Source organism: Struthio camelus, chromosome 23 (assembly GCF_040807025.1).
Source record: "Struthio camelus isolate bStrCam1 chromosome 23, bStrCam1.hap1, whole genome shotgun sequence".
NCBI classification, from domain to species: domain Eukaryota; kingdom Metazoa; phylum Chordata; class Aves; order Struthioniformes; family Struthionidae; genus Struthio; species Struthio camelus.
In genome coordinates this window covers 6,836,544-6,857,438 of record NC_090964.1, presented here as the reverse complement: position 1 = coordinate 6,857,438, position 20,895 = coordinate 6,836,544, and the positions used below count along the sequence as shown (strand labels likewise).

At 53.1% G+C, this 20,895-nt stretch overlaps 1 protein-coding gene across 11 annotated transcripts; it reads left to right on the top strand.

The window, feature by feature from the left end:
• The first annotated feature begins 792 nt into the window (after positions 1 to 792).
• On the top strand, positions 793 to 19,870 carry ZDHHC18 (zinc finger DHHC-type palmitoyltransferase 18). 11 transcript variants are annotated; one of them, XR_011136058.1, is made up of 10 exons: positions 793 to 1,123; positions 4,054 to 4,214; positions 7,675 to 7,824; positions 9,294 to 9,431; positions 9,981 to 10,029; positions 10,651 to 10,753; positions 12,293 to 12,402; positions 14,199 to 14,298; positions 17,436 to 17,528; positions 19,600 to 19,870. XR_011136058.1 is itself a non-coding variant. In XM_068917755.1 (9 exons), the coding sequence occupies exons 1-9, from the start codon at positions 858 to 860 to the stop codon at positions 17,475 to 17,477; spliced, it is 1,119 nt and encodes a 372-aa protein (XP_068773856.1). In that variant the 5' UTR covers positions 793 to 857; the 3' UTR covers positions 17,478 to 18,942. The 11 variants fall into 11 exon arrangements, 5 of the variants coding, with proteins under 5 accessions (XP_068773856.1, XP_068773854.1, XP_068773853.1 ...); XR_011136057.1 differs by lacking the exon at positions 19,600 to 19,870 and adding an exon at positions 18,949 to 19,087 and having other exon boundaries at positions 17,436 to 18,190; XR_011136059.1 differs by lacking the exon at positions 19,600 to 19,870 and adding an exon at positions 18,949 to 19,076.
• The last annotated feature ends 1,025 nt before the right edge of the window (positions 19,871 to 20,895 follow it).

Here is a 20,895-nt window from a genome sequence, read left to right as displayed (position 1 = left end):
GTGTCTTCTGTGTGTGTGTGAGGGGATTTCACCACAGGCGTGTGTGTGTGTGAGGGGATTTCACCACAGAACTCTTCTCTGTGTGTGTGTGTGTGTGTGTGTGTGTGCGCGTGTGTGTGCGTGTGTGCGCATGGCTCAAAGAGGACTGTGTGTGAGACTGTGTATGTGTGTGCACAGCTCTCCCAGGAGCATGTGTGTGTGAGGGGATTTCACCACAGGCATCTTCTGTGTGTGTGTGTGAGGGGATTTCACCACAGGCGCGCGTGCGTGCGTGTGTGTGTGTGTGAGTGAGGGGATTTCACCTCAGGTGTCTTCTGTGTGTGTGTGAGGGGATTTCACCACAGGCGTGTGTGTGTGTGAGGGGATTTCACCACAGGCATGTGTGTGAGTGAGAGGATTTCACTACAGGTATGTGTGTGTGTGTGTGTGAGGGGATTTCACCACAGGCGCGCGTGCGTGTGTGTGTGTGAGTGAGGGGATTTCACCTCAGGTGTCTTCTGTGTGTGTGTGAGGGGATTTCACAACAGGGGTGGGTGGGTGTGTGTGTGTGAGAGGGGATTTCAGCACAGGGGTGTGTGTGAGGGTAGGGGGAGTGAGGGTGTGAGGGTGTGTGTGTGAGAGAGAGAGACTGTGCGGCGCTGGCCGGGAGCGGGGCTGCGGCGCGCGGCGGCGGCAGCAGGGGGCGCCGCTAGTGGGGGCGGCGCGGCGGGCGGGGCCGGGCGTGGCGGAGCGGACACGTCCGCTGAGCGAACGGCGGGGGCCGGCGGCCGGGGCCGGGACTAGGACCGGGGCCGGGACCGGGCCGCGCGGCGCCTCGCCTCGCCTGGGCTGGGCGCTGCGAGGAGCCGCGCGGCGCCATGAAGGACTGCGAGTACCGGCAGATCCCGCCGGGGGTGGCGGCGCCGGGCCTGGCCGCCTCGCCGCCGCCGCCCGCTCCCGGCACGCCGCCCGCCGCCCCGGAGCGCCCTGGCGCGGCCCGCCGGCCCCGCCGGAAATGGGAAGTGTTCCCGGGCCGCAACCGCTTCTACTGCGGCGGCCGCCTCATGCTGGCTCGGCACAGCGGCGTCTTCGCCCTCACGCTCGGCCTCATCCTGGCCACCAGCGGCCTCTTCTTCGCCTTCGAGTGAGTGCCGGGCTGGGGGGCGCCTGCGGCCTGCGTCGCCCTCGGGGGCTGCCCCCCGCCCCATGCTGGGGTCTCTGGGTGCCCTCTGGGATCTGTCCCTGTGCTGAGGGGGCTGTGGGGTCCCCCTTGGGGGCTGTCCCCCCCACGCTGTGGGCTCTGGGTGCCCTGTGGGGTCTGTCCCTGTGCTGAGGGGGCTGTGGGGGCCCCCCTTGGGGGCTGTCCCCCCCACGCTGTGGGCTCTGGGTGCCCTGTGGGGTCTGTCCCTGTGCTGAGGGGGCTGTGGGGTCCCCCTTGGGGGCTGTCTCCCCCACGCTGTGGGCTCTGGGTGCCCTGTGGGGTCTGTCCCTGTGCTGAGGGGGCTGTGGGGGCCCCCCTTGGGGGCTGTCCCCCCCACGCTGTGGGCTCTGGGTGCCCTGTGGGGTCTGTCCCTCTGCAGGGGGATCTAGGCCCCCCCTCTTTGGGGTTAGCCCCTCCCTTCTCTGCAGGGATGAAGCCTTGTGGGGTCTGTCCCCGCCTTTGGGGTCTGTGTCCCCCTCCACTTTCCCAGATTGTTCTCTGCCAGGGGTTGGGGTCTGTTCCCCTCTGTTGAGCCCCTGGCTGGAGGGGGCTGCAGGAGAGAAGCTGTCCCCGCTCACACATGTGTTAGGTGGCATCTCGCCCTCCCTATGTACCCTCTTGAAGCAGGTGACAGGAGCTATGGGCAGGCACCTCTCCCCAGTGCGAGAGCCCCAGTATCCTTCCCTTCTCCCCACTCTCTTTCCTTAAATCACTCTCCTGCTGCGAGGTTCCCAGCCCTGCTTTGGCGGGAAGCACTGGTGTTGTGAGTAGGTTTAACATCCTCAATGACCAAAGCGGGCAACCGCCTCAGCAGCTCCCTGTCGTGAGATGTCCTCCTTGTCTCTTAATAGCCCTGCAATCTCTCCTACTCCAAGCCTACCAAGAAGTAAATTGGTCCATGCAGCCAGAAGATCATTAAGACTGGTGCAATTTGTTAGGTAGAGGAGGTAGGAACGGAGTTTCTCTTAAAGGCTCTTGAAGGATGGCAAAATCCGTTGTGACGTGTAGGGCCTCACCTTGAGGGTCCGCACTGGAGCTCTACCTTCGTTATGCAGTGGTGTCTGGGGAAGGGGAAAGTGTGTCTCCCCAGATCTCCTCTCCTTTCAGGAAGGTGGCTCTGAGCCAGCCCAGGGAAGCTCCCCGCTCCTGTGCCCTGCGGGAAGGGAGAGCCCAGACTGCCCCGTTATGTCTTACACTGCCTGAGAGGAGCTGGGGAGGGAGCGTGATTTATTCTTGACATCTCTTAGGGCTTCTGCTATTCCATCTCTGTATTTCTGCCTCTCAGGGGGGAAGGCAATTTGTTTTCCCTACTGCTGGATGAAGTGGGGGAATCATGCCCGCCTTTGGATCACCTTGTTATCTTCCTGAGTCCCAAAGTATAGCTGCCCGAGCCTGCAGACGGAGACATTGAGGTATTTGGTCAGATTAGAGGTTCTGAGAAAGAGCAGTCAGACAAGCTGAAACTGGTAGGCAGCTGTGGGAGGCAGTAATAGATACCTGTGCGAAACCTCCTTTTGTAGTGTCATCTGTGACTTTTTGACAGCTTTCTCTGCTGCTTCTGAAGCTAATGGATGGTAATAGCACAGTAAGTGCTTTGTACTGGGCCAAGTAAAGGACATCTGCTCTCCCCCTCCCTTCTTGCCTAGTCACTGTTTCTTGGTTGAAGATGCCCTGGGGCTTTCCAAGTTGTTATTATAGCAGTGCACTTCTGTTGCACGGGTTATGGTTTGCTAGATGTATAGCAATACATCTCACCTATGTCTGCAGTTCACGTTTTCAATGCAATTTCTTCTGTTGCCTGAAGGATGAAAGAGGGGCCCAGAGATTCTCCTAGAAAAGCAGTGGCAAGAAAGCATGCCTCTTGTTTCAGAGGCCCTTCTGTGCCCCTCTCAGGGAGAGGGCTGAGGGGCTGGGCAGCAGAGCTGGTCTCAGGCCAGAGGGGTTTTGTTGCTTGGTGGCTGCTTTGTTCTGCACAGCTGAGCTTGAGAGTTGAAACAAAAGTTGCTTAATCCTTTTGAACTGCCTTGGCTATGTTATTGAGACTTAGCACTGCCCATGGCCATCAGGGCTCCAAAGGCTTGCGTGTCAGTGCTCAAGTCTGGGTACTTATCAGTGCTTATAATAGCAAATCCTTTCGCAGAGTGAGGAATGGGAGGGGGGCTCCAGCACTGCGTTACGTGAAGAGCTGTGTTCCTCAGAGGTCTCTTAGCATGTTGTGCTGTGAGTAACTGAGTTGCCCTGCTACTGACTGCAATTGCTCTGGTCCCTTTGTGCAGGACAACAGCCTCAGGTCCTACTGCTACTTGTTCAGCAGCAGCAAGCCCAGGAACGGGCCTCATCTGTTTAGATGCACGCTGGCTTGTCACAGCAGTTTCAGTACTGAAATGCGTCCCCGCTCAAACATCTGGTGCACCATGAAGGACATGCAAGTCATCCAGAGACAGCAAAGCTGTGCTGAATCAAAGCCAATTTCCCTTTCAGCTTCACATGTTGGACCAAGTGGGATCATGTTCCTGCCAGTTTTGATCTCTTGTTAACTTAGGCCTTTCTCCATATGGGCTTGATGCTACTGTTGTCGAAGGTGACCAGGCTTTGGGACAGCTGACAGGTTTTTGAAACACGATTCTGGGACCTCGGAAGGGCCAAGAGGCTCTGTATAGGAGCTGCCTTTGCTTCAAAGACCCTGTCTTTCCAGTGCAACTCCAGTGCTGCAGGATGTTATCTGGGCTGTCTCTTACTGTTCCAGAGGTCTCTGCAAAGCAGCAGTGTTTTAGTCCACCACCCCATGGTAACTTATAGTATTAATGCAATAGCTGGTAGCAAGTGCTGTTGGGATGGTCTGAAACAAATTTTTTTTTTTTTTTTTTAAACAGCTGCCCCTTCCTTGCAAGTCACCTGACCCTGGCCATCCCCATCATTGCAGCTGTCCTCTTCTTCTTTGTCATCAGCTGTCTGCTCCAGACAAGCTTCAGAGATCCAGGTATCCTGCCTCGAGCCACCCCAAGTGAAGCTGCAGACCTGGAAAAGCGGATCGGTGAGACTTCTATTCCCTCTCCTGTGTTTGCTTCAGTGCATGTGTGTGTCTGCGTGCATTTCAGGCTCAGTGAGTCTTGACTCTTTAACAGTCATTTCAAGGGAAAAGGGGCCAGAGCATTAGATTGGGAGGCCTGGCAGTGTTTTAGGAGCCATGGTGAGAGAGGTGTGACAAGCTCCTGTAGCACAGCAGGCTGTGCCTTAAGGGGATCTGCAGAGAAGCAGCAGTAGTTTCCCTTTCTGTTTAATCCCATCACTTTCCCAGGCAACATCCCATACAAGGGATTGGAGGCTATAACTATTTCTGCCCTCAGGACCAAGACCTGACTGGGCTGTGGCCCCATGCAGAGTTCAGATGAGGGGGAGCTGGCAGTATCAGTGCCCTAAATGTTGATACCATTAGGGTCTGTTCTCCAGCAGCTGGAAAAGCAGAGTCCCCAGTCAGAATCACTCTGTGCCATGCTTTTAAGCAGTGACAGTGTTTTCATGATCTGAGCAGTGGTTCAGATCTGGGGCTGGGATTTGTGATGATCTAAATTCCAGTCCAGGTTACAAAATTTGATTATTCCCCCCCCGGAAGAGCCAGTTCATTGCTACTTCGACTTTTTTTTTTTCCTATATGCAGCATGGCTGTAATATAGAGATCCTGATAAGAAGGAAAGCTGATGACGATTAGCTAATTAATATTTATAAAACTACTGAAACAAGAAGCACGCCTGGAAGATAAAAAGCATTAATGCCTGGCCTTTTGCTGCTATTCCTCCATCTTCTGGAATGTGGAGGGAGAATTTTCCCTGATCAGCAGGTGACGGACAGGATCACTGAGTCTGCTTTCTGGATCAGAGAAGTCTTTCTAAAAACATGCAGAAATGAAGCCGCCTTTTTCTGTTTTAATGAGACAGTTGCAACTAAACTCCAATCCATTTTGAGTGTGGTCTACTGCTGGATCTTATCTTTGATTATCAAATCAAAGATTATAAGATTATCAGATCTTATCTTTGACTGTTCCTGGTGCCTCCCTCGCGCTGGTGTTTGGGTGGTCGCCCAGTGAGTAGGAGCAGGGAATTTGCCTGGACAAACACTGACAGAGTGTTTCTTGCTACTGTCAGCGCAGGGAAGGTGGCAGGACCAGGAAGCAGAGGAGCAGAGAGCAGGACTGACTTTATGGGAGAAATAGTGATGTAAAGGGACCGTGGATTTGTAGCCTTAAAGCACCCTGCCAGATTCCTGCTTGATGTGTCTGGAGTGGAGGGGGGAGATGACTGATGCTGGATTTTTGTGAAGGCTGATGTGAGAAGGAACTGAGCATGTAGTCTGTATGTTAACTCCAAGTGCACAGGGCTAGAGTGCCACCCCTCATGGAGACTCCTGCTGGTTTTAGTGGATTTCAGAGCTGCTTCTGGTAAACCACAACAAATCTCTACTTATGTTATGCTGCAGACAGTGAGGGTTGAGCTGGAAAGCTTAAGCCTTGTAAGGGAAAAGGCTGTATGCTGTGTTTAGACGCCATGTCCTTGCTTTTCTTTGTAAGTGTTTCATTCTGTTTGCGTGAATACAGTTATACTAGCACTAAATAGGTCTCCAGGTGAAGGCACCAAGGCTCAGCTGGGGAGAGTAGGTGTCCTGTTCCAGGGGCAGCCTGGGCCGCGTTTTTGTTTGTCTTCAGTTTTGCATAGTACTGACCGATACTGTGAAATTGTGCATGAAACAGATTTAGCCTGGAGTTTTAAGTAACCTTTTCTGTGTCTGGCTTTTATGGAATTTCATTTGGACTCCTCTTGACTTCTTTGAAAGTCTTTGAAAATCCCATCCTTCCTGAAGGACGCTCTGTGACAGGTGAATGTGGTGACAGCAAAAGACTCAACTGCCGCTGCTGTTAACCACCCACACCCTGTTTGTGCCTCTCGGAAAAGTCCGATCCTGGGGACAGACTTGCAGATTTGGTGCTGAGAAAGCTGGCTAGCTGTTCTGCTTCTCTTTTTTGCTGAAAGAAAGACTAGAGTGAGAGTGCCTATGCCCTTTTGTTACAGAGCGTTAATTACTTTGAATGTTGTCCAGACTAGGAGGGATCTTACCCTGTAAGTTTTCCTGCAAAATATTGGTAGGATAATTCATTTAGAAATGAGTATTTTTAAGGTTATGATTTGCCATTTAGCCTGCTGTGCCTCAAGGTCTCCTTTATTAATGGTTTCATTAACAGCACGCTAATATTTGTCCCTATCTAAAAACTGCTATGTCACACTGTTTTTGTGGTAGCCAAGAAAGCGTATGCATTCAGGATCTGTGGACTGCTTTGATGTTGCTCTTAGTAACACAATGCTTTAGCAAAGCTAATGTGAGACAACTTGAATCTGTCCCCACTGAAGATGGTTGCAAGGCAATAATTCTGTGTCTGCCCATACAACTAGTTTTAAAATATCCTCAGAGTGGTTATCCATGTTTCTATTTAAAAGTGCCTAAAGCGGTTAGCTGGCTTCAGAAGCTGCTGGTTGTGCCAGCTGTTACTGTTAATATAATCCAGTCATTTTCCTCTTAATCTGCTCACTGTTAAATCTCTATTTTCAAAGACTTCCTCAAAGTTGTAAAGGTGTTGTTTTAAGAGTGAATTAAATAAATTATGAAATAACTCCCCAAATTGCAAACATGATACAGAGGTTTCCCAGCTCACGCTCATGCTGATTGAAGAAACAGTCTTCAGTTGTCAGTCCCAAATTACTAGTCAAATGCCAGTGCAGCATACCTAAGTGCAGCTTGTAGCGTCCTTAAAAATTCTTCAGCTTCAGCCTTGAGGAGAATAGTTCCTCTTGTGCTATTAATGTACCTGTGTCAAATTTCAATGAAATCTGTCTGGAGCGCTTGAGACCTGCCTGCCGTCCTCCCCTTCTATCATGAAAATGAGTCTCTTGAGCATGGCTGTGCTGCTGGCTCCAGCTACAGGTTGGGGATGCTTTTACTGAGGTTACCCTAATGTGACGGTTTCCTGATTTCTGTAACTTTGATGCTGTGCATACAGCAGAGGAGGAACTGCACGTGCATTAACAGATTATGTGCCTCCTTTTGTTGTGAACTGTTAGACGTGTAGAGATGAGTTGGTGTTACTGGGCGCATTAACACTGCTGCTTTTATGCTCACTATTTATATATTGCTTTATGTTTTCAAAGCGTTGGGCAGATATTATTTCCTCTTGTCATCCCAGCAGCATTTTCCTTGACCAGACAGCAAAGGGAACATAAACAATGCTGTGAGGAGCTGACTGGAGCTCCTGGCTGCCCACTCTGAAACAAATCCTGTAGGCTGAACTGCCTCTCAGCTTTTGCATTAAAATCACGTGAGCAGGAGAGCACGTGCCGTCCCTTATTCTGCCAGGAAGTCGCTTGGCATGATGTGGGGGCTTTGGCTGGAGCATCTGATAGGTTGGGTTTCACCTGCACCAGTTTGACTATCCCTCCTTCCCCTTGTAGATAATATGGGTACCTCTACCTATCGCCCACCAGCCCGCACGATGGAAGTGGTCATCAACAAGTATGTGGTGAAACTAAAGTATTGCTACACCTGCAAAATGTTCCGCCCTCCACGAACCTCTCACTGCAGTGTCTGCGACAACTGCGTTGGTAAGTCCAGAGGCTGGAAGTATGCTGATATCTCTTGTGGGAGAGGGGCAGGGGGGAGTATTTCAGGTTCCTGGGCAGATTGCTTTTACTACTGTTAAAGGATTATGAAGTGAGATACTAAGTCGTCTTTCTCGTTCCCGTTTAAAATGAGAGCAACGCCAGTGCAGTGGTTTTGGGCTGGGGGACATCACCTCTCCAGTACTCTGTGCCTTCTCTTCCTGTGGCTCTAGGAGGACTGTATCGTGAGATGTGGTTAAGGCCTCCCCCAGGCGCAGGGTTGTGGAACAGTGCTGAAGGCTCCTTGTCTGTCCCCTGGCTGTAGGCAGGGCTGTAGAGGCACCAGCATAGATTCTGGTTTAGTCTTTTTGTGTCCTCCCCCTGTGCCCTCAGGTTCTGGTGGGACAAGAGGAACAGGAGAAAATAAAGATGTGAAGAAAGCCTCCAATAGCTCTGCACAGCCAGGCCCAAGGCAGGTGCAGGGGGATGAGCAGGGCAGGAAGGCAGGAAACGTGAGGGTGACATGAGGTTCCCTGCTCAGTCTGGCTGTGCAGGAGCAACTTGAACTGGCAAGAGGGTGGCATGTGACTGAGTTCAGTCCCCATGGGTAGGCTCCTGGTTGTGCGCTGCGTGCAACCGGAGGCTGTGCATTATGCTGTCTGCAGGAGCAGCTTGAGGAATGGATGGGATGACTGACCTGAGAGTGTTACCGGATCCCAAGGACTCTGGTTAAGAGAAGTCTGAGAGCTGCTGAGCCCCATGTGTTTGGGGATAGTTTTGGAAATTGTGACTCCTCTTTACATTAGAATGGCTCACTGGAAAGCAGCCATGACTGGGACAGTGTTTGGAGGGGAGCCTTCTGGAGGAATGGGCATGTTTCTGCTTTGTATTGGATAAGTTTACTTGCGTTAGTCGCCCCTGCGCTACAGTTACAGCAGTCCTGTTAGTTTTAAATACAACCCTTTCATTAGAAAACAGCCAGGAGTGTTTCCAGATGTCTTGCACCTGCTCTGGGTTCCCAGGCAGATTCTGTGGTTTTAGAGGCGTATCTTCACAACGTTGAAAATTATTTTCTGCTCGGAAGAAGGTGGAGGGGGGGACTGACGCACAGAAGGGGAGCAGCGATGCTGGGTGCACACACCCACTACTGCCAGAGAGTGGAAAAACATCTCTGCACTTTCCCTGCTTTCTTTCAGTTTTAGTAATGGTAGATGCTACCAGTCGCAAGGTTTGTATTTATGTGGGGCTGGAAGAGAGGAAAGATTTGGCCTTTAGTGTTATAAAAGGGCACGCGAGCAGGCTGCAGTGCTTTGTTGAAACTTGTGCTAATGTATTACTGCTAAGAGGTTCTGATCTTAGTGTGGCAGGTGGAAGCTCAGTTTGTAGCCTCTGGATTTGCAGAGGTTCAGCAGAGTTTGCTCTGTTACTGTGTGTGAGATGACAGGAGTTCTCACGATGTTCCTTTGTTTCAGAGAGGTTTGATCACCACTGCCCCTGGGTGGGCAACTGTGTGGGGAAGCGCAACTATCGCTACTTCTATGCCTTCATCCTCTCCCTCTCCTTCCTGACAGCCTTCATTTTTGCCTGTGTTGTCACCCACCTCACTCTGCGTAAGTACTGCGGTTACTAGTAGCAATGAGCACTGCGCTCCTGGAGAGGAGTGACTTGTGACTCCATGCTGCAGCAGGGCCTCTGTTCTTAGTGGACAGAGTGGGGGAAGGGTCTGGCCTTTGCTGGTTTAATATGAGGCTCTTCACTGCAGGGCTGCCTGCGTAAACTGGGTCTCAGACTGCAGGGAGCCACAGATCCACCCTGCACCTCACTACAGGGAAATTGTAACACTTAGTGACTAGGTTATTCTCTTCAGAGCAGATGACTTACATGTGATGCTAGGGCAGCAGCGGGCTGAAGGGCTTTGGGTGCATCTACTCTGGATCTCGCAGGGAAAGTGACTTGCCTGTCAGCCCTGAACCTCTTGGAGCCGTGTCTGCTCACTGACATTTCTGCAAAGTTACAGACTGAATATATGTCATGGGCAGCCAGGCAGATCTGTCTGGCCTGCGGGGGAGGGCGGTTGTGTACTCAGGAGTGAAGCAGATTGGCTGGAGATGCAAGGCTGCCTGATGGAACGTAGTTCCTTGTCCCGTTTTGCTTTGCAGGCTCTCAGAGAGATGGATTCCTCACCACTCTGAAGACAACGCCTGCGAGATATCCTTCTAATGCTATCAGTTGCTCTGACTGTTGAGCCCTGGTGCAGCAACGCTGACAGTGTCACACAGTAGTGCAATGAGCTTTTCCAAGGGGCACCTTGATGTACTTTCCAAAGCCTAATTTAGTCCCCTAGCTACCTGATTGGGGCAGGCAGGCAGGCACTTCTCCATTTGTAGACTGATAGCACCACCAAACTGGTAGGATCTTTAGATCCATGTTTAGGTCACTGCCGCAGTTGGACTATCAGTTCCCTGCTCGTTGTGGCAGCGACTAAAGTTTGGTAACAGACTTGTTTTGCAGTTTGCAAGATTATGTGGAAAGGGGAATGACTGGAGTTGGTTGTGCATTGATGAATGTCTTCAGACCAGCACAGGGAATGGGAAGGTAGCGGCCTACCTGCTGTCATCACTGAAATGCTCTCCCCTTGCTGGGAGTGGGGGGAGTCTTTCCCTAAAAGAAGGGGTGGGCACGTACATGTGTTGTGTGGGCTTCTCAGCCAACCCCTCAGAAGCCAGGGTGCTTTCAAGGCCCAGTGCATGTGGTCTTCCCAAAAGAGCCCGTTGCCTCTCCTTGCAGGAAGATTTTGTTCTTTGAGGTTTCCTTAACTCCTTTTTTCACTGTGCTGGAGCTGGTGATTTGTTTTTTCTCAGTCTGGTCTATTTTGGGCCTCTCAGGTTTTCATACTTACTTAGTCGCCTCCAACTTGACAACGAATGAAGATGTAAGTACCCGGATGCTTGTCCGTTCACAGAGCCGGCTCTGAAAGGTGTAAGGGGGGCTGCCAGCCCTGTTACTTTCTAAGCAGAGGTGAAGTTTTCAGGGAGTCCCTGACTGGGTGCCTTGGTACGGTACGCTGGGTAAAGCGTTCTGTCTGCATTGCCTATGATAATTCATAACGAAGCAAACAGCCCATGCCCAAGGCGTTGAGGCTCTAGTTCGGATAGCTGAGTGGGGAGAAAGTGATGTACAACAGCGGGGCATTGTGTTGGGAGGGCAGCACGTTTTACTTGGCCACGTCAGGCTAGGAAGTAACTAGCTGAAACGTTTGAAAGGTCGCATGTTTTTTTTTTTTTTTTTTTGGTCTATATGTGGTCTTGTTTAAAATTTGGAGTTCTGAGATTTTAAAAAAGGAAGACCGCCCCCAGAGATTTGGGTTTTAGCTTGGGACACGGGTGATCTTAATTCAGCATCCTGCCTAACCACAGATTTCCTGTGAGACCCTGGGCAAGTCCCTTTGTCTCTGTCAGTTCCTCAAGTGTAATAGGCAAATAATGTACAGACATCTTCTGACGATATTTACCTTAAAGACTGTGGTGCGTGCAGCCTTGAATGGCCAAATGAGTACCCTGAGCAAGGCAGACTGTATGGAAAAGCAGGATCTGTCTGATCCTTGGAAGGAATCAAAATTCACCCTTCTGGCCACAAGTACCTGTAATGCTTGCTGGAGGCTTCCATCACTGCAGAAGAAATGTGTGTGGCTTTTTTCCCTCCTCTCCTATTATGTTTGGAGGTATTGGCAGAGCTGTGCAAGGCCATGTAAGTGAAGCTAATGGAGGTTGCACCCTGGTACTGAGAGCACCAAAGCACCAAGTCCAGAGCATATGGCCCATTGCTTCTCTGGTTGCACTGCCCACATTGCCAGACTTAGGCTGCACCTGGGGAGAGGAAGTAAAAACAAAAAGAGGAAACGTGGTGGTTAATGGTTCGCTTCAGCCAGGGGCTTGAGGCCAGGTATAGCATCTGCCCGCTCTTGTGTGCCCGTGGTTGGCGTGACTGGGGTTTCGAAATCGAGTCCCAGTGACAGCTGCTCAGGGTGTGGGCAGATGACATTGTTTCCTTGTGTTAGCAGAATGGCCTGGGAATCCCCTTGCTGTTTGTTTAGCCTGAGGAGCATGCAAGGTACCATTAGCTAGGAGCCCTGCTCCAGTGAGCTTTCAGCCTGGTAGAAGATGAGGGAAGAAGAGGCTGGAGTTGAAGGCAATGATGCTGACAAGCTGCCATGAAACACGAGGAGGGCACAGCTTTGGAACTTTGTAGCTGCAAGGTTGAACCTTGGCAAAGGCAGGAGAGCATATTGCTGTCTCCTCTGGCTGCCTTTCTGCAGTTGTCCTGCTTGTTAAAGCGAAGGAGGATATTTTTAGTAGGACAGAAGCTTTTTGCCTCCTGAGCAAGGATTTGAACTGACTCTATTATCATGTAGATCTCTTATCTCTTATCATGTCTTTCCCATCTTAATCTGCACGCATCCTTTCCCTTTCAGATCAAAGGGTCCTGGTCAAATAAGAGGGGCTCAGAGTTTGCTAATCCTTACAGCCATAAAAGTATCCTCACAAACTGCTGTGCAGTGCTGTGTGGACCGTTCCATCCCAGGTAAGAGCTTTTGACCTCCACTGCGTTGGGAAGTGCATCCTGCTCTGTGAGAAGGACCCCAGAAAGCACGGGTTTATTATGATTCACAAGAGATTGTGTCGGGCAAACACATGTACTCCTGTGATGATGAACATCCCCCATCCATGAAGATGGGAAACAGTTTCCCAGACTCTGCAGAGAAAGGCTGGAGAAATGTAAAAGATTTAAGATTTGTTGCTGCTTCTGTGTTTGAACTTGCTGAGTTTGGGTCAGTTGTAATTGTTTCGTGGAACTTGCAGCTTAAGCATCCTGTGGTTTAATAAGGGGACAGTAACAGCACCAAAGGGCTTGCTGGCAAATGGTAGACGTCAGTTGTGGCAGTACTTCCTAGCGCATGTTTTTCCTCCTGTACTGCAAGGAGCAAGTGTCAGACTAACTCTTGGCGAGCAATCAGCAGGGATCTGCGCCAGGCAGTGTGGAGACCCTGATCTTTAAGCAACACTCAGATGGCCTGAAATGCTTAATAGCATCCTACCAAATTTGCTTACCTGTGAGCTAACCAGAACAACGATGAAAAGAGAGGCAAAGGCAGGCAGTTCGCTCCAAGTGTAATGAAATAAAGCTTTGGACCTGGAGCATGGACACCTTCAAGCATGGGCACCTTCAAGCTGCTTTTCCTTCAGGCCCATGAGCAGCATAGAATTATCACTGCTTTGTCACAAGAGGGTGCAATTGGGCGGTTAGACTGGAGTCGTCTTGCACTTGGCTGCTGGGTTTGAGGACCTGCATGCTGACTTGGAGCTCTCGGTCTGTCTTAGGGCATGCAGGTCTCCTTGAGACAGTATTTTGTTTGCCGAGATCCGATCTGGATTTATATAGAGCATCCCAGAGGTGCTAACTCAGTGTAATGTAACAGCAGGGGAAGGCGTCTGAGTTTCAAGTAGGGCCACATAGCTAAAGTCAGTGTTCTCTGTTCGTGTCCTGTCCTGCTCTCTGAAGTACTCCAAGCTCTTGGTTGGTCTAGAGGTGCTGAAATGCTACTGCTGCTATTTGGTAATGGTAAGTCTGCAGATTGAGGGAGCCAAGCTGTGTGCTGGGAGGGTAGCATTTTACTCCAAATCGTTTCTCGTTTATGTTGTTTTCCTGTTGTAAAGTCCTATCACCAGTTCCCATTTGGGTTTGTGGTGACCCAAAGCTTTTACTGACTAAAGACTGTTTGGTGGCTTGTGTGATGTTTGTGGCTTGCCTAATGGACAGGAAGCTGTGTTGTCCAAACCGCTCCTGCTGATGCTTTGGTTAGCAGCTCCCGCAGGGAGACCCATCTCTGAACAGCTGTGGCATGTGAGCTCCCAGCCTTGTGATGGGGGTGTCTGGATGTCAGGAGGGTTCTGATACTGTGGATAGAGTTGACTTAGCTGCCAAGGCCAGCTGAGGCAGCAGCTTCTCAGCATGTTTGCTCGACACCAAATGGATCAAGGCCTTCTGCTTTAAAACTCAGTGCTAGGAGGGAGGCACGCAGCCGTTCTTAGAAAAGCATGGGGTGAGGGGCACTTGCTTGGGGTTGCTGAGCAGACCGAGATACTGTACTGAGTGCAGTCTGTTTTCTGCTCCTTCACTTGGCTGTGCTCATGAGACTGGAGGAAGGGAATTTTCACTACCAGACTTACTCCTTCCCTTTGTCCAAGCTTTAAATCCCCTGTTCTGTGCCAGGTATCTCTTTCTGCAGAAACCGATTGATTTACTGTGTAGCTTCTAGTCTTCATTTCCGGAGAGTTGTAACTTCTCTCCCCTTGCATCCTTTCCCTTTTGTTTTCCAGTTTGATAGACAGAAGAGGATTTATCCAGCCGGATGTTGGGACCCCGTCCAGTCCTAAGAGTGAAATCCCTTCCTTTGGAGCCAAAACTGACACCAGCATGGTAGGAGGCATTCCCTAGTGGTGCTGTGACGTAGCCCAGTGCCTGTTGTGCCTGCACCTAACTCCAGCCAGTACATTCCCCTATTATCATCTCCCTGGCCTCAGGCAGGACAGCCCTGTGATGCAGAGCTGCCAAAGACTCGGTCGAGCCATACGTTGCCTTTTTTTTATTTATTATTTTTGTTTATTTGTCTCACTGTGATGTGGCCTGCCTGGACTTTCGACTGATAGAGCATAACAGCATGCGAGACCCTCAGACTCCAGCAGAAAGCAGGGGGTCCTCACTGCACCTGGGAAGCAAATAGGTCTGGAGAGCCACTAGACCTCTGAGCCTGAAGGGTCTGCTCCAGAGAGTTGCTGTGTTTGCTGCAAGGAATAATGAGGTGGGCCAAGGGTGGGAGGTGGGGACAGGTAAACGGTTCATGCTCTGAGTTATACTGTCAAGTCTCATCTTTCGGGCTGATGACGGAGGAAGTTCGTTGGTATTCCTGATATTTCCACGAATGCCACCTCCTGCTCTGTGCCAGGGTGGAGGGGTTCTGTGTCTTAATGGCTGGGTTCTCAGCCTGCTGTGGGAGCAGCTTTTTTTTTTTTTTTTTTTCTGGAAGCTGCTGTGCCTTGGTAAGTTGTGGCTGTTTGCCTGAGAGGTCTCTCTGGCTCCCAGCAGATGCAGAAGCTGGCTAGATGTCCCAGCTGCTGGTTGAGTCTGACTTTTGGCTGGTCACTGAGGGAGTGCTGAAGAGCTCTGAGTGTTTGGGCTCTTTCAGCCATTAAGAGCATGTTTTGCAGCAAGGACACAAGTTAGGAAGAACCTCGTCTCCGTGAGGAAAAGGAAAAGCACACAGTGTTCTGCAGCTCTCATGGTGAGATGCTGCTTGGAAAGGGACAGTTGTAGGATTTGACCTCGGCTTGCCAGGAAAGCCTGGCTGGGTCCTGTCTGTAGGACACTTAAAGGCAATAGAAGAGTAGGTGAATTCCTGAGGGTCACATCCTAGCTGGAGTAACACAGAGGAAGCAGTGAGTGGGTGCTGGTCTCTGATAACCTCATGTTGTGCTCTTGTTTTGGGTTTCCGGCCAGCAGACTAGAGCAAGACTGTCAACAGGGCCTCAGGAACGATTCCTATGTGTGTCTCAGCGTGTCGTGAGCAGCCTTCTGTGGCTGCAGAGGCAGCTGGGAGAGCTGGGCCGAGCAGCCAGCTCTGCAGGTTACTAACACTGGAGTGTGCGTAGAGGAGAGTCACAGACCTTGTTAGCAATACTTGAATCGCGTTATTAAAAGCTGCTGGATGTTTTTGCACAATTTCTAGATTTTTTTTCTATGTAGAACGTTTTATATTTGGTGTAGATAGTGCTGTGCGTGTTAGCACCAGGGCAGAGACTTGCAGCGTTTTGTGTCAAGCTACTTGGTTAGGTTTCTGTGGGTCAGACACATATATTTCAACCTCAGGCAGAGTCAGCACGTGCGTGGGGCAGCCTGTCGCCGCTGAATTAGCCGGCGTTGTGCTTTACACACTGTGAATGACTGAGCCAGCCCACGTGCAGGAGGGAGCTGCCCCTGCTAGCGCAGGTGGAGGGGAGCGAGGCTGTCAGTGCTGCTTCGGGGTGTGCAGGGGGACCGCAGAGCGGCAGCCTCGTGCAGTGCGGCCGCTGCTTGGCTCTCAGAGTTCCCTCCCAGCCTCCCAAGACTCTGGCACTCTTTGCAACCCGGTTCGGTTGTCAGTTATGGGATGCTACAGACACCCCCAATCCTACTATCAAAAGAGCCCCTTTGCCTTTTTCCCCTACCTCTCTGGGGATGGGATGTGGAAAAGCGAGTTCCTGGGCTGTTTTTTCTTTGAGTGGATTACCATTTTGCTTCTTGGACCTTGGAAAGGTGCCCTTTGCCTTATGTTTCTGGCTTGCTGCATGGAGATCTTGGTGCTTGTTTGCTGTGACCACTAGCTCTACCTTCCCCTCTGTGAAGAGCCAGAGCTGCAGCTTGACAGCTCCCTGTTGCTGTGAGAGGGTAGGGCGGCTCCAGCGTGATATGCTGACATCTGCCTCGTTTACTCCTGGTGACCAGTCCAAAGTCCAACGGTTTCCACCAGCAGTTGGTTAGCTGCGTGCTGCAAGCCTGCACTCTCCGTGCAGGTACCTCAGGGTGGTGTTGCTGCCCTGGAGCCTGTCTGGCCTGCCTCTTGCCAGGAAGTTGAGGTGAGCATGTGGCCGCGGCTGAACTTCTACCGGATCCCAGCAGATGGCCCTCGCTGCCTGGGGCTGAGCACTCGGGGAAGCTCCCAGTGCCGCTCTGCCAGCTTGACCCAGCAAGCCCCAGCCCCCGAGCTTTGTGCCATCTCCTGCCCCAGTTCACCAGCCAGGCCACCTTAGTGTGACAGCATAAAAGCCAGCGTTGCTTCTGGAGAGGAAGTGAGCTGGCTGCCGTGCCGTAATCTCCCTGCTTCTCTTGCACTGATGTTCCCAATGTCCCTGTCGTCAAAGAGCCTCGACACTACCTTCTGGCGGCGGGCTTGGGGACAGGGCAGGAAAGCCAAGCTGTGCAGAGAGGGGCTGGTGCTCAGGGAGTGAGGAACGGAGATTACCTGAGGCTGGGGAGAGCAATGTGTGGGGGTGCTATTGGGGGCCAAACGCCTTCCTGCTTTTATTTAAACTGGTTTCTTTTGTTACTCGCATAATAAAATTATATTTTTAAAGAGTTAATTGCTTGCATTTTTTGGTTTTTTTTTGTTCGAGATGGAAGAGGGCAGGTGTCTTTGTTGTCAACATCTCTCTGTCAGGTGGAAGTTGGATTGTTTGTTAGCCACAGACCTCTCCTGGAAGCTCTTAGAACTTCCCACAGGATGGGGCCACAAGGTACACTTAGCACCAGAGCCCAGCAGCAATTTGTGGAGCCGTGGCTCTTGCTAGAGCCAAGAGGCTTTTTTTTCCGGACTCATGTCTCCAGGCTGGGCAGGGTTTCATCCTGCAGCTGCTGGAGTTGACACAGTTCTGATTACACCTTCCTGCAGAGTGTCCTTTTCTCACCCCTGGACCAAGCGAGTGTGAGAGATGGGTGTGCCAGGATCAGAGGTGTCCCTGTCTAACCCAGCTCACACTGTACTGGCAGATGTTGAGGTGCATAATCTCTGGTGTCTTCCTCAGGAGGATGCCTGCCAGGACTTTGCCATTTCCTGCACAGCCTGATGGGATATACCCCCTCCTTGGATGTTAGCCCTGCTTTCTGAGGGTTAGCTGGTAAGAAAGCACTTTCTTCTCCTCCCCCAGTCATCCACTCCAGTGACCCATCTCATCTCCACTGCATGACCAGCTCTGTCCACGGAGCCCATCACCCACCGGTTGTGTAGACATCTGTGTGTGCCGACACTCCCACCGTCGCGGGGGACGGCGAGCCCTGCTCGCTGTCTCGGTGCAGGGCTGTGTGCTAGGAGGGTTGCCCGCAGCCTTGGAGAGAAGAAAGGGAAGGTTTCTCCCAGCCTTGCGCTGGGGCCTGGCAGGAGACGGAGCCGACTGGCTCGTGTGCGTTCAGGTGGTGTGCATGGCGGTGTTTGGAGAACGATGCGGCTGCAGGTCAGCCTGGAGGAAGCCACGGGGCTCAGGGCAGCGGGTTTGTTGAGCCTGGAGAGGCAGGTGCTTGCTGGCTGGACTGCAGCGGTGGTTTGTACTCGGTAGAGCAATGGTGCTGCTGGGGTTGCAGGGAGCCCCCAACTGATGCAGAGATTTGGTGTTTACAGCGAGCTGTGGCCTGAACTGAGGACTGGGAGCCTGGAACAGATTTCTAATCCCAGCTCTGCCACTGATGCACTTTGTGGTTCAGTCAGTCCCTCCCCTCCTTTCCCCGCGCCTCAGTTTTGCTCTCTGTACCCCAAGGTTCGTCCTGCGACGTGCCCGCAACGGAGGTAAGTTCCTTTTGAAGCACGTTGCAAATTAGCATTGCTTGAATCCTGTCCCTAGTGCCGGGGGCTGCGGAGGCCGCCCCTCACCTCCCACGCTTACATCCCTGCCTCCTCCCTCCATCCGTGCAACACATCGTGAGCTCACGTCTGCCAGAACCGGGTCGCCGGAGCCGCTCCCCACCCAGCGGAGACGGACCTTCCTCCCTGCTCCTATCTCGTCGCCGCCGTCCCCGCGTGGTCTGCAGAGCAGGCTGGGTTTCTGGACCGCGACGCCAGCCCTTGCGCGGAGCTGCCGCATCCCGCAGCGTCTTCTACACGGGCCTGGCCGAGGCGGCCGTCACCCGCGGGCTGTCTAGCGGTGTTTGTCCCGCTCCGCTGATGTTGTGGAAGTTGTGCTGGTGTCTTCCCCCATCACGGTGTGCTGTCTGGTGCTGTGACCCTCGTGCTCAGCGTGGTGGAGTCCTGCTGCATGATGTGTGAGCGTGTTGGGCACTAACAACTCACGTCTTGGTCTTCGGTGAAGGGTCTCACGCACCTCATCCACCCAGGCAGGGCTTAACTGTAGGGGAAACCACTGTCCAACCTCTCTACCGCTGACGGGCCCAGCACTCGTTCGATCCCACGCCGTTCTCTCCTCTAGCTAGCCTGGATGATCCTCTTTGCTCTGCTTCCTGTTACCTGCTTCTCCTTGCAGTGTTTCCGGTACTAACCCTCTCTTTCTCTTCCTCCCTTCCCTTTCCCGTGCGCCGTGGGCAAGCCAGTGTGTTCAGGGCACTAAAGAGCTCTTGCGGACTGCAGCCCTCTGCCTCTCTTGGAGCGCCCCAAGGGAAGCCGAGACACCACGGACAGCCCCGAAACGACAGCCATTACCACCACGTGTGCCTCCACGTGCCAGGGCTGCGCGCCTGCCTCCCTCCCGCCACGAGAGGGGCCAACGCTGCCATGCACAAGGAAAAGCCTTTCCAACCCTAACCCCCCCGCCCCGGGGCCGAGGCGGCCGTCCCACGGGTTCAAAGCTTAAAGCCATACCGTCATCCCTTCCGAGTGCAATAACTGGGGCTCCTACCGGCCCCTGCAACTGCAGAGACTCATGCAACTGAGCCAAGGCCGTAGGTGGCCCCTGTGCCTAGCCTTACTCCCCAGGGAAGGTGTCTCCCCGCCAGCAGATCCTGGAAGATGCTGGGTAGCGTTCGAGCCGGCCTTCGAAACCAGCAGGCTTCACGCAAGCGTGCCTACAGCCGAGGCAGCGGCGCGTTACGCAGCTTCTGGCCTCTGGCCGGCCCGTCTCTGAGCTGCTGCTTTCACCGGGTCCGTGCGCCCGCGGCACTCCTCCCTTGAAGGTAGTTAGCGCGCGTTAGGAGTTTACCCTTAAGCACTTCCCAGCGAGCTCTGTGTTTTCTGTTTTGTTTTAGTGCAGCTCTAGTTTGAGGGGAAAGGGCCTCGAGCACAGCAGCAGCTTGACCAGTCGCCTCGGTGTAGTCGCTCCCCTTCCTGCGCTGCGCCGTCAGCGTCTCCGGAAGGACGCAGCGGAGGCCGGGTCCGCCGGCCGCCAACGCGGCGAGTTCTCTAGCTGCAGAACGGCCGGACTGAACCCGCCGGCAAAGCTTAGAGTCCAGTAGGATTTGCACTCTATTTATGCCTTTTACTTTTGTAACAAAAATAAAGTTTCTCCTATTTACTGTACGCGAGCGATGTGGCTTCTGCTGTAGCAGGCCAGGGGCGTTGCTCCCTGCGGCTCGTGCCTGTGCATGCTCTCGCCGCGCGGGGTGGGGGAGCCGAGCCCCGGCGAAGCCGGAGAGGGTTTGCCTGCCTCTGCCTTTGGCTGTGTTGGCCACAAGGCCGGGAGCCAAGAACTCCCTAAACTCGGCTTTGGCGCTAACTGTGGCCTTAAGGCAACTCTCAGCCTTCCAGAGCTTTGCGCCCTCCTGCAAAGGGGAAAGGGCGCATGCCTCGCTCCGAGGACCGGGAGAAGGAGCATGGGCAGCGCCCGGAGTCCGCTGGGCACCCCAGCACCCCTCCGCTTTTGTCACAGCAGCCTTTGGCCAAACTCGCCCCCCTCTGAAGGGCTGGGAGGACTCGAGAACGGGCAGGTTCTCCGCAGCCCTGGGAGCAGCTGGGCTGTTGAACGTCCTCCCAGCGCCCCCGGGGATGGTCACAAGCGTCTCGCTCGCTGCGTGCAATGACGGAGCTGCTCGGGAGCCCAGCCCCAGCTTGCCTGGAGCATCGCGGGGCGCAGCAGGGAGGAGACGCGTAGTGGCCCTCGGTAGCGTTTCCTGGGGGTTGAGTCCTTCGCCGGCCCCTTGCTGGCGAGGTGCACGTTGCAGCACGCTCTCCCACGCTCGGAGGTGCTTTCCGGGGTGAACTCAGCGCGCTAATGCTAGAGCTGAGCTGGCCCTGCAGCCTTTGCCTGAGTGGCGCACATGGATCCGGGGCTCTTCCCTTCACCCAGCCTCTTATTTTTCATGAAACCGGTAGAGCAGAATGTTTTTGCAGCCTCTTAGCCAATTTCAACCCGCTCTGGCAGCCGTTCAGCTCCTGTTGGCAGGGGCTAACGAGACACCGGAGCTACTGCTGAGCCATTGGCTGCCTGGTACCAGCTAGCTGGGCCGGCGGGGGCCGGGGGTCGCTCTGAGCTGGCCCCTGCGGAGAGGTCCCACTCGGGGCAGAGCCGCCGTGGCTGCATAAATAGCCGAAACGCCAGTGCGGCT